The following is a 12,072-nucleotide window of genomic DNA, read 5'->3' as shown; positions in this document are numbered from 1 at the left end:
ATGCCTCATATTGCTCGTATTCCGTTTCCATATCTCGTAGCAACCCTAATAACTCCTCCCGAACATACACCACTTCTCCGCCAAAGCGGTACATTCAGGGTTCAAACATTTGGTCTCTCCCTTAACCAGGCCCTCTGGTTGCTCGAACGGAATACACAAACTCTTCATTCCCATACTGGGCGCTTTCAATTCCGCTGGTCCTTCAGCTTCCTCTTGTGTTCCAGTCGTCAAATTCTTAATCTTGTCCTCGCACTTCTCGGCTAGACAGTGAGGAATCAATACAACGTTCTTGGCGTCGAGAGCAGGCACGACCTCTTCCCATTTGTTAATTACAATGCGATGAGCTCGGAAATTGGCTTCGGCCTTGGTGTACATATCGTTTTGGATTTTCTCAAGAAGAGCTGGGACGGTAGACGCTAGGCTGTCGATTTTAAGACTTCCTTTCTCGCCAGTATCGCGACGAGCGTAGGAAACTTGCTTTTCGGCGGCGTCACGAGGTCCGTATTCGAGTCGGATTGGAACACCCTTGAGTTCCCAGTCATTGAATTTCCAAGCTGGGGTATAACTGTCTCGAATATCGTAATCGGCGCGGACACCTTCCTTCTTGAGCGTGTCCTTTAGTTCTTGAAGTTGGTCGTAGTGTTTCGACTTTTCCTCTGGGGTAGTCTTCTTGTTTATTCCAACGGGAATGATAATAACTTGTAGTTTTGAGATTCTTGGGGGAAGAACAAGGCCCTTGTCATCACCGTGGATCATTACCATGACTCCAATGACTCGAGTGGATAAACCCCAGGAGTTTTGCCATACGTGAATTGGTGGAGATTTCTCTACGCCGTCGGCTTTTGGAGTTGGGTCCTCAACTGTGATATCAAACATCTTGCTGAAATTTTGACCTAAGCAATGAGATGTCGCACCTTGGATACCACGTCCATTAGATGGAATGTAACCCTCCACAGTTGTAGTGTAATAACCTCCCGCGAACTTCTCCTTCTCGGTCTTTCGGCCTCGAACAACAGGAACAGCAAGCAGCTGCTCATAGACACCTGCATACAATTCGAGAATTTGGAGAACCTCTTCACCAGCCAATTCTTCTGTGAAATGCGCCGTGTGACCTTCTTGCCACAAAAACTCTCTCGCTCGAAGGAAGGGGGTAGTTTGCTTTGCCTCCCATCGTACAACACTATTCCACTGGTTGAGTCGCAACGGAAGATCTCGATGACTCCTAATCCACTTTGAGTAGTATGGATACATTACGGCTTCGGAGGTGGGACGAACGGCGACTGGGACTTCGAGATCCTTATCACCACTATTCAATGTCAGCTTTGCGCGTGGCAGGGAACGTTATCAACGTACGCTTTCGTGACCCAAGCAAGTTCTGGAGCAAACCCCTCAACGTGATCCTTCTCCTTCTCTAAAGATTTTGACGACAAGAACATGGGAAAACTAGCCTCCTCAACATCCATAGCTTCAATGCGCTCCTGGAACCATTTTCGGATCGTGTTCCAGATATACATGGATGACGGGCGCAGAATGAAGAATCCAGAGATTTCGGTATAGTATTCAATCATTTCCGCCTTCAAAACAACTTCCTGATACCAAGCTGAGAAATTGTCTGTCTTGGAGACTGTGATACCGATGATATCGTCGGTTTTCTTTCCTCCTACGACGGCTACTGTCGCTTGCTTCGCAGCTTTTGCGGCTTTGTCTGCGGCCATCTTGGCTTGCTTTTCTGCCTTTTTAAGGGCGCTCTTGGAGGGCTCGGCTGGATTGTCCGCCATGTTTGCAAATTAGATGGTGGTTATGGAAGGATCGTGCGTTCTTATGGTGTGTTTTGAGTCGCGTTGGATGAGTCGAATTCCACGTTGGAATTTGTGCCCCTCCATTGAGTGCACGGGCCACAACTTCTCCCCTCGTTTTCTCGCTAAAGACCCCTTTGCTTCCCTCTCGGCTTCTTATCAAGTAAACAAGCAGACCTGACACAACCGCGAATACGCAAAGCTCCATGAAGCAAATAGAATGATAGTGAATTCGTTGCGACTTGCCTGAGTGGCAACATTGAGAAGTAGGAAGCTACAAGCCCGTCTTAATTGCAATTTTATCCAAGCTATTCTTGCTCAACGGCATGCTATGTATACTCAGATTATATCATGAGAAGAAAGTTATTATTTACGATCTCGACAGTGAGGCAATACTTTGAGCTCAAAATCCAATATATATAGATTGTTCAGGTATTGACTTACCTTAGTAAGTAAGCATACACGTTAAACTCCTAATCAGCCACAGCCCCACATCCACAAGGCTGCCATCACGTGTAAATTTACGCCACAACGCGTTGAGCTTTCTCGCGACCCGAAGAATATTTTGGTCGAGGCAAGCTACCAGTCAACACCAGAATATCACAATGGGATCTCTTTTTGAACAACCAAGAAATGCCGGGACTTTGTGTAAGATGTCTGTGGATATTAGCAGGGACTTGTACTAATCAAACAAAAATGCAGTCCTTGGCGGCCAGAAAATCAGTGGTTCTGATATTCGAGATCAGAATGGTATGGAAGCAATAAGCTCTTTTGGCACGAGGGACTAATCCGAGGATATATAGTTCTCGCTACGCAAGCTATTGCAAATGTCGTTAAAAGCTCATTTGGCCCTAGCGGCCTGGACAAGATGATGGTGGACGATATTGGGGTTTGTTAGATTTTGGCTGGTTACAAGCTATAATACTTACTGGTTTTAGGATGTCACAGTCACTAACGACGGCGCAACTATCCTAAGCTTACTAGCCGTCGAGCATCCAGCAGGGAAAATTCTTGTCGATTTGGCACAGCAGCAAGATAAGGAAGTTGGTGATGGAACGACATCTGTGGTCATTATCGCGGCGGAACTGCTGCGACGGGCGAACGAGCTTATGAAGAATCGAATACATCCGACCACGATCATCACCGGGTATCGTTTGGCCCTCCGCGAAGCTGTGAAATACATGCACGAGAACATCAGTGTTAAGGTTGATCAGCTCGGCCGCGAATCTCTCGTCAACATCGCCAAAACCTCCATGTCCAGCAAGATTATTGGATCAGACTCTGAATTCTTCTCAAATATGGTAGTTGATGCTATGCAGGCCGTCAAGTCAACCAACAACAGACAGGAAGTCAAATACCCAGTAAAAGCAGTCAATATTCTTAAGGCGCACGGAAAAGGAGCGTTAGAATCGATGCTCGTCAAGGGATATGCGATAAATTGTACTGTAGCGTCGCAGGCTATGGTTACCAGAGTTACGGATGCGAAGATTGCTGTTTTGGACATGAATTTGCAAAAGGAAAGAATGAAGCTCGGAGTTCACATCACGATCGACGACCCAACGCAGTTGGAACAAATTCGACAAAGAGAATCCGGTATGGTCATGGAGAGGGTAGAGATGATCCTCAAAGCAGGAGCAAATGTTGTCTTTACAACAAAGGGAATTGATGATTTGTGCCTCAAACTTTTCATCGAGAAGGGAGCTATGGCAGTTAGAAGATGTAAGAAGGAGGACCTCCGACGTATAGCCAAAGCGACTGGAGCTACGCTTGTCAGTTCGCTTTCTGATTTGAATGGTGACGAGAAATTCGAGGCATCCTCTTTGGGACATGCCGAGGAGGTGGTTCAGGAGAGAATTTCAGATGATGAGTGCATTTTGGTGAAAGGTACCAAGGTCCACACTTCGGCGTCTATTATTCTTCGTGGGCCAAATGACTACCAGCTCGACGAGATGGAGAGATCAGTACACGACTCACTTTGTGCCGTTAAGCGAACGCTCGAGAGTGGAAGCATCGTTCCAGGGGGTGGAGCGGTGGAGACTGCTCTTCATATCTACCTCGAAGAATTTGCTGGCACAGTTGGCTCAAGGGAACAACTGGCTATTGGCGAATTCGCCCAGGCTCTTCTGGTTATTCCCAAAACTCTTGCAGTCAACGCTGCGAAAGATTCCTCAGAGCTCGTTGCACAGCTCCGGTCTCGTCACGCCCTTTCCCAGCGTATTCAGGACGGAGATGCAAATGAAGATGAAAAGACCATTGCCAAAAAGAAGAACTACAAGAATTACGGCCTTGATCTCATGAAGGGCAAGGTTGTCGACGAGGTGAAGGCTGGCGTATTGGAGCCAAGCATGAGCAAAATTCGACAACTCAAATCTGCCGTTGAGGCCTGTATCTCGATCATGAGGATTGACACCATGATCCAGTTAGACAAGGAACAAAGAGGGGAGGATGATGGACATGGACATTGATGAGTAGTGATTATGGCAAGGTGTTTGGAGCTGAATGGAAAATTTGATGATGTGTAATAATATCAGCTACTATTAGACATGTGTGAATATAGCGCTTCATGATATACCACCTGTCTACAACATAGTTTATTTTCACAGCGTGCTAGAATGTCCCGGAACAAGATGAGATATGTGAACTTAGTTCAGAGACGTTATGGCATGCTCGTCACGTCCCAACTTCCAACTCCTAGCTCTCAGATCAAGTAGATTTCACTTCGGTACCTACTCGTACTACCTAGCTTTTGTAGTTGTGGGTCGAGAAAGGTTTGGACCAATGATATTGCATTGATATTCCAGCGAATCAGCTCCCGCAATTCCTAAGCTTGCCGAAGACCATCAAAAACCTCAGATCATCGACGCAACGCCGGAATTGCACGACAACAACACAATCCATCGCCATGGCCTCACTATCCCATACCTCCCGCACCCTATTGCGCGCGCTTCCTCGTCGTGCCAATCCAACGGCCCTTCCCATCCGGGCCCTCTCCACCTCTTCCAAGAAAGCCGACACCACAAGCTCCTTCGACAGTCCCTTCCGTGGCATGGGCAATGACCAGGCTTCAAAGATCCCAGATTTTGGCAAATACAGAAGCAAGAGTGGAACAAACAGCAATCTAGTCTTTCAATACTTCATGGTCGGAACGATGGGAGCGTTGACAGCGGCGGGGGCAAAAGCTACCGTACAAGGTGAGTTTTAATCGGATGGACATGCAATTGGACGATACGGGTTGGGAATTCGTCTGCGATATTGGGCGTAGTCTGGGGGCATAGGAAGTGTATTGGAATCAATGGGGCTGAAGTGCTGACGTATTGCGACTTCCAGATTTCTTGGTTAACATGTCTGCATCCGCCGATGTTTTGGCTATGGCCAAGGTTGAAGTTGATCTTTCAACCATCGCGGAGGGCAAGAACGTATGTGATCGCAATTCAAATCGGGTTTAAATATGAACAAAGTTGCTGATTGTAACAGGTCATCATCAAATGGCGCGGAAAGCCAGTCTTCATTCGCCACAGAACCGCCGACGAGATCAAGCAGGCTGAGAACGTTAAGGTCGAGTCACTACGAGATCCACAATCGGACGCAGACCGTGTTCAAAAGCCAGAGTGGCTGGTTATGGTTGGTAAGTTGGCGCAACAGGAGCTTTTTAGATTAAATGATGACCCTTTGACTAACACAATTCGTAGGTGTCTGCACACACTTGGGTTGTGTACCAATTGGCGAGGCTGGTGATTACGGAGGATGGTTCTGCCCATGTCACGGATCCCATTACGATATCTCTGGCCGTATAAGAAAGGGCCCAGCACCTCTCAATCTTGAAATTCCGGCATATGACTTCCCAGAGGATAACTCGCTTGTAATTGGTTAGAGCGCGCCAGATTTGTAATTTGTGGAATCCATGCTTTTCTTTTGTTGGGGGACGATAGATGGAGGGTGGGGAATTGTGTAGACGAGAGGGTGCTAGCAGATGCCGTTGTACAAAAGATCCAAGAATGCATTTCGAAACACTTCAATCATATTTGCCCAGTGATCCGAGTACAACCTCCGTTGAATCTCTCCAAACTAATCTATTGACGGATCAACATTATGCGGATGAAGGATATTGTAAAATTTAGCTTGAGTATAGTTACTATCACATCTAGATAGGGAGGCAGTATATCAGAGAAGAAAATTGTTGAATACATCAATATCATATTTCCGAGTAAAAGAACAATAACGCTACATAGATGTAGCCGCGGTTGGGGTATTTGATACAATGCGCCACACGAAGCATTATAATGCCCGCTTTACCAAATCCTGACTCCAAAGTACAAAATAATGTCGCCTCACTTAGCTAAGTGACTATTCCAATGGGAACTTCCGTGCCCGCCCTTCAACAAAACAACTGTCAAGACCACAAGTATAATATGGTAATCTATACGCGTTCCTCACTCATGATCAACACTAGCCTTACGCATCAACGTCAGTCAATGGGTCATCATCGGTCTCCAATTCGTCCTTGATAGCCATATTGTATTGCCGCGCTGCGACAACAAGCAGGGCGATGGCGATACCATTCCAGACCCCTTCGTCTTTGTCGCTAAGGTCGAAGTGATGAAGAAGCTTTACTGTAGCTCTCGGATCTGCCGAGTCATGGGTCATGAAAAAGACCTTTTCCTGAGCAATGATAATCCCGTAAATCAGAGGTGGCGCTCTCCCATTGGGGTCGATGTGTACATTGCCGTTTGCGTCCTCAAATATGCCTAGCGCCTCGCGATGCCTCTGAGCCAACAACATCATCTGTTCGCTGGCAACTTTGCTGATAAAGTCGAACTTATCAATTGCTTTGGCTCTGTGGACGTAAAGAGCTGGGATGAAGCGTTTACCAAAGAACCCCCCGTCCCGTTCTGACCATGTTACGTAGTGCTTGATTTCTCGTGCAATAAACATATTAATCCTGTCTTCCGGTACATTGGCTTCAATCTTTTCATGTACGGTAAGACTGAGACTCAACAACGGTTGTAGCGCCTTAGCACCTAGAGACAAATTAGAAATACGATTAGATGAACAGAGCAGATTTACTTACCACTAGCGGCATTCTTTTCGTTGTTTGTTATGAAGGTGTTTCCTTCTGTAGAGAAGAGCAGGTCTGGAAGGGTAGGAAAGTCCATCTTCCAGCTCCAAGGAAAAATAGCTTCATAGCTGCGCATTTCGAGTCTTTCAAATACATTCATTGCGTCTGGATGCCAGCCGCCTTCTACCTTGAATCTTGAGATTGCGTCCTGCCTACGGGCAAGTAAAGTTTGGCGGGTGAGAAGCTCCTGGGCCTTCGCTTCGGCCACCAACTCTGGATCGTCTTCACTCTCATCTTCCTCAGATGATGGGTTATATGCTGCTACCACGCCCGAGCTGCTCTCGTCATCGTCCTCAACACTATCCATCAATTGCTCCGATTCCTCTACTTCTTCACCCAGAGATTCTCTCTTGTACCGGCCCGAAGCAGAAGTCACGGCGTTTCGATCAACAAAAACCTCATATTCTGGATCTACATCTTCTTCGGAAAGGCTATTAGATTCGAGCTCCATGCTGTCACTGTGTTCCGTATCTCTGCTATCTTCTGAACCAGCTTCGACATTCTCTTCGACTCCGTTAAGGGCTAAAGCACCCATACTCCGTTTTCCGTGTGTAAGGAGAATGGTCTCTTGTTCGAAAGAAGTGACAACTTGGGATATCGAATCGTCTGGTTCAATGGTCTCGCGCTCCCGTCGAAAAACGATCTCGCTTTCGTCTCTTCGCCTCTTACGCGGGTGTTTCTCTGATGGCGACCAAGTTCTTTCGTTGCTTCCCAGAGCATCGCGGCTTTTTATAATCTGCGGGTCCGAAAACGGTCGAACAAAGATATGTACATCTTGACTGCTAGGGGTACCTGGTACTGGTCCGATTGTTCGGCGGCGTTTAGGGGAAAAGTAATCTAGGACAGTATCTTTTAGTCGAGCGAGTTGATCCATACTGAGAATAATGCAGTCGGCTGCAGATCGACGTCAAGCAGGTTGTCGTTGGGCGCGAATTTATTGAAGTTCGAGTTGCGAAGGGTCGTGCCCCTCGTTGCCTACCAGCTGAATGTCAATATTGACGTTCGCAGAGCTTGTCCAGGTTTGATGTTGTTGGCGCACGTATTAAAGGACGAAAAGATCGATTTGATGTTGTAAGTTACATGTGGTCTCTTGTATGGAAATGAGTATTCCATTGTTCGACGAGGCGTGGCTGTTTTGATATTAGCGCAAACAATTCGTTTCCCAAAACGTTGTCATTCACCTTCAAAGATGGCGCTCGGACCCTACCCCGGATTCGTGCCTTTAGTCGCTTCCGGAACGGGAACGGGAACGGAATCTATTGCCGGAGCTGCTGCACATATTGAGTTCTGACTATAAATCACACGTTACATAATTGAGTTAATAGGTTAGAGAACATCTGAGCTGAAATAACTTAATCTTCGTTGACATATTAAAGAGGACACTATTGTCTTGACTATAGGCCTACGCTCATTATAAAAATTGTCAAGTCTCTTACATCTATTTCAACAGAATACGCACCATTGAACAAGTTACATCACTCGAGACCAAATTCGAGACTTCATACTAGTTGAACTGGAGCGATCTCTTACCCCAAAAAAGCTATTACGTTGCTGTTGTGGCACAGCCATTACATACACCGTGATATACCCAGCTTTGCGTACTATTTTTTCAAGTTGACGGGCGGTCACATTTTCTAGTGAAATATGAATTGTCATAAAAAACACATTGTGTGAGAATACAAGACTTTCTGTATATATATTATTTCTCTAGCGAAACCGACGTACACTTTTAATTGCTCCTAACTTGTCGCTATAGGTTGTAAGTTTAAAGGGAAAACGGACTATTTCATGCGCTCAATTATAAATATAGAGGTCTTGTGGCCAAGACTTCCCCGGACACCGCAGGAACCTTATATAATGAGTAAAGCATTATTGAAGCTGGTAATAGGATCGCTTCATTATGTCATTTCTGTTCAACGTACGGTCTAGGCATGAAATGTGAGTGACATATAGATCAATTTGCTTTATATCCGGTTCTATACTACTCGGTAGACCCTCAAGACACTAGTTGTTTCCAATAGCCTAATGAGTGTTAGTAAAAATCATAGTCATCGAGTAGTTGGAGTGGTAGGATCTTACCTTAGGCCAAGGGACATGCTCGGTTTTCCCGGCCATTCCAACCAACCAGACATCGCTAGGTTGTTTGACACCCTTTTCACCACCCAAGAAGTTGTGTGGGAAACCAATATCAAATTCGTTGGCACTTTCAATTTCTTCAATCTCCTCCTCCGTCAATTGCAAACTCAATGCCTCGATATTGCCTTTCAGGTGATCTATCTTCCTTCCACCAACAATTGGGAAAACGTACGGCGCCTTCGATCGTACATAGGCCAGAGCAACACTGGTCAACAATGTTTTCTTGTTGTTTGCAATCTTCTCAAGGACTTTGCTGACTTTGATGGCGGCTTCGGGAACTCCACCAAATGTTGACGCATTCCTTCCCTCAGAGCTTTTTCTTTGCTCCTCCGTCTTGAAGTTTCCACCGCCGAGAGCACCCCATGGTGCCATACCCATTCCTTCTGATGCGCACTATTAAGATGTCAGCAAAAGCTATTACTCTCGAGTGTATGATAATTACCATCTGCACGATGTCTCTCTCAAAATCACGGTTCTGAGCTGACCATCTGCCCTGATAAACCGAGAATTGACGGAGTCCATTCTGACGAGCATACTCATTTGCTTTTGACACAATCCATGCAGGGGTATCAGAGACTCCCAAATACAAGACTTTGCCTTGGTTGACCGCAATGTTCAGAGACTGCATCAATTCTGGGATGGAGCAGGTAAAGTCCCACCAGTGAACGTAAAGCAGATCAATATAGTCGGTTTTAAGTTTCTTAAGACTAGCGTTCAGCGAGACATGGAGGGATTTGGTTCCATTGCCAGTGGAGTTGATGATAATCTCTTCATCGCCCTTTCCGGCTCTGAACGCAGTTGTAAATTTGGTTGCAATGACCATTTGGTCTCTGTTGTTGCGTTTCTCCATCCATCTCGAATGCTGTTAGCGACTTTTCGTACACTATTTGGAAATCTAAGAACTTACTCTCCAATCCACTTCTCCGATTGCTCATCCTATTGTTTTGTCAACTCTGTGGGCTTGATAAGTTAGGAACTTTGTGATGCTCACTTGATAGTTATTCGCAGTGTCAATAAAGTTTCCGCCAGCTTCAACAAAATAATCCAGGATCTCCTCGGTATCCTTCTGGTCACACTTTCCCATGAAATCGACCCATTCGTCTCCAAAATTCATAGCACCCAAGCAAAGTTGAGACACGCGAACCGCTGCGGTAGGGGCGAGCATGCGATAATTGCCGAGTGGACGCTCCTTTGGAGGTTGTGGCGGGAAAGGCATGATTGTTGAAGAGATTGAGTTACTGTGAAAATAATCGTTGGTGCTTGGGGTCGATGTAGATTAAATGAAATATGATTATGAAAATGTAAACAAGATCCTGGGGCGCTCTCCTTTTATGGACTACGCTTCAGTCTGGCTTTTTAATGATCTCATTGCTAGTGAATCTACTCACTTGCCGGAGGTGGTGGATCTACACCAGAACCCGAAGAAATTTGTTCACATAGCTTCTCAGCATCTCTTAAATCCGATTTTTTCTCCAGCTCACAACACTTTCTTGTATGCCCGACGACTAGAGTCCGCATCGGATGATAGATCGTGATTGTGAGGCTCTCTCCGTAAACAATGCGCACTGTCTGAATGCGGTGGCCATCTGCGCGTCATGGTGATGGTCTCCATGCAAGGGTCCAATTTTAGACCGGATTTAAGAGCGGATGGTGGAAGACAAAGCCACAACGAGTGGCTTGGATTTGAAAGCATCTGGGCACTCACCGACTGACAATAATTTCTAGATTTGGCATAGAATAATGCTTACTAGTTTTCAACAGAACTAGGAAGGGAGATTGTGTTAGACGAAGGAGATTGGCGTTTTCGGGAAGTCACCCCAACTAATAAAGTGTAGTGTTTAAGACGAGCGAATTCCAGCTCACTACTGACTGTAATTAATTTTGCCCGAAGCAGAATTGACTTTTCAACAGAAGTCGCAGTTCGCTTGTATTATTAATATAAGATAATAGTCTCGTATGATGGTTCTTTGAGTTCTGTTGCTGGGACTGGCTACTACGGAGTCTTTATCGGTAAAGGTGGTTAGAGAACAAGTCCGAAAAACCAGCTGTATTTTCGGCCGAAATAACGTAGTCGTGCTTCTAGGCCCAGGTTGCAACTTGGCCTGGCTACCTAGGCTTGGGCTAGCCATTCCTCAAATACCGCGTTTATATCTCAGTCACGCTGACTTTTCGTTACATGTTATTACCTCCAAAAATGGCATTGGCCAGCACAACGGCCCTACTTCTAGGGAACTATCCGAGGACCATTCACTCAGCCAGCTCTTTGGATGTAATCGGAATTTGCGGCCAGTCGTATTAGCATCCAAAGTACGGTTTGGCCGCCGTTCGGCTCAACCGGGTCGTTCCCATCAAAGGATACAAATGCTTCGAAGTAAGTAATGCGGCAGCAATGCAATGAATTCTGTCCCTATTGTGTCAACTTCTTACGAGTCAGCTTGCTACGCTGTTTTGTAACACCCATATACTCAAAGGACGAACTATCTTTCTCGATTCATATTACACAAAGTTACTCGCTTATAATCTTCCCTGTTCAAACACCCCTTTAAAGTCTCGGTTAGCGATCATCGAGGAAGGAAGTCAGCACCACATGTAATTCAATGTTGCCACTTAATTCTGAAGCCCAGGGTTCGAAATTGTTTTCAATTTAGTTTACAGCACCGATTTTGTGCTTGCATCTAGGTAAAGGTGGTTGTACAGGTCGTCATGGTCTCCCTTTTCTTGCAAGAAGTTACGGAACACGCCTATCCTCAGAACTGATTATTGAAGAGCCAATACTTGTTCAAATTTGGAGTCCAGCAGACATCTTTCGGTTGGATAGGAGGTAGCCGAAGATATGATTAATCACGTGGACGGCCCCTCTCGTTGAAACCGTTCTAGTGGATAGCGAAAAAAGAACTATCCCCGGGCCCGGCCGTTGTTGGCCGATCCCAAGCCCGGGGAAGATTTTATTTTCCCCATCCTTCCTCTCATTTTGTTCATAAAACAAAAGCTTCCCCGGATTCTGAGAGACTCAAAACTCTCACA

At 45.9% G+C, this 12,072-nt stretch overlaps 5 protein-coding genes across 5 annotated transcripts; 2 read left to right on the top strand and 3 right to left on the bottom strand.

Moving 5' to 3' along the window:
• Positions 1-45: 45 nt before the first annotated feature.
• Positions 46-1,778, bottom strand: GLAREA_02842 (Class II aaRS and biotin synthetase; the record flags this gene model as incomplete). The annotated part of the gene is made up of 2 exons (XM_008087927.1): positions 46-1,306; positions 1,354-1,778. The coding sequence occupies 2 exons, from the start codon at positions 1,776-1,778 to the stop codon at positions 46-48; spliced, it is 1,686 nt and encodes a 561-aa protein (XP_008086118.1).
• A 623-nt stretch (positions 1,779-2,401) lies between these two features.
• GLAREA_02841 (GroEL equatorial) lies at positions 2,402-4,261 on the top strand (the record flags this gene model as incomplete). Its single annotated transcript, XM_008087926.1, has 4 exons — positions 2,402-2,444; positions 2,499-2,546; positions 2,600-2,685; positions 2,735-4,261. The coding sequence occupies 4 exons, from the start codon at positions 2,402-2,404 to the stop codon at positions 4,259-4,261; spliced, it is 1,704 nt and encodes a 567-aa protein (XP_008086117.1).
• Positions 4,262-4,698: 437 nt separating this feature from the next.
• On the top strand, positions 4,699-5,667 carry GLAREA_02840 (ISP; the record flags this gene model as incomplete). Its single annotated transcript, XM_008087925.1, has 4 exons — positions 4,699-4,987; positions 5,124-5,212; positions 5,271-5,421; positions 5,486-5,667. 4 exons carry the CDS (start codon positions 4,699-4,701, stop codon positions 5,665-5,667), a joined length of 711 nt encoding a protein of 236 aa, XP_008086116.1.
• A 581-nt stretch (positions 5,668-6,248) lies between these two features.
• Positions 6,249-7,786, bottom strand: GLAREA_02839 (uncharacterized protein; the record flags this gene model as incomplete). Its single annotated transcript, XM_008087924.1, has 2 exons — positions 6,249-6,814; positions 6,865-7,786. 2 exons carry the CDS (start codon positions 7,784-7,786, stop codon positions 6,249-6,251), a joined length of 1,488 nt encoding a protein of 495 aa, XP_008086115.1.
• A 1,130-nt stretch (positions 7,787-8,916) lies between these two features.
• Positions 8,917-10,264, bottom strand: GLAREA_02838 (NAD(P)-linked oxidoreductase; the record flags this gene model as incomplete). The annotated part of the gene is made up of 5 exons (XM_008087923.1): positions 8,917-8,934; positions 8,992-9,441; positions 9,491-9,902; positions 9,956-9,984; positions 10,040-10,264. The coding sequence occupies 5 exons, from the start codon at positions 10,262-10,264 to the stop codon at positions 8,917-8,919; spliced, it is 1,134 nt and encodes a 377-aa protein (XP_008086114.1).
• Between the last annotated feature and the right edge of the window lie 1,808 nt (positions 10,265-12,072).

The sequence above is a fragment of the Glarea lozoyensis genome, assembly GCF_000409485.1.
Source record: "Glarea lozoyensis ATCC 20868 chromosome Unknown GLAREA6, whole genome shotgun sequence".
NCBI classification, from domain to species: Eukaryota; Fungi; Ascomycota; class Leotiomycetes; order Helotiales; family Helotiaceae; genus Glarea; species Glarea lozoyensis.
Note: the sequence above shows the minus strand (reverse complement) of the source record. Positions and strands in the feature narration are given on the sequence as shown.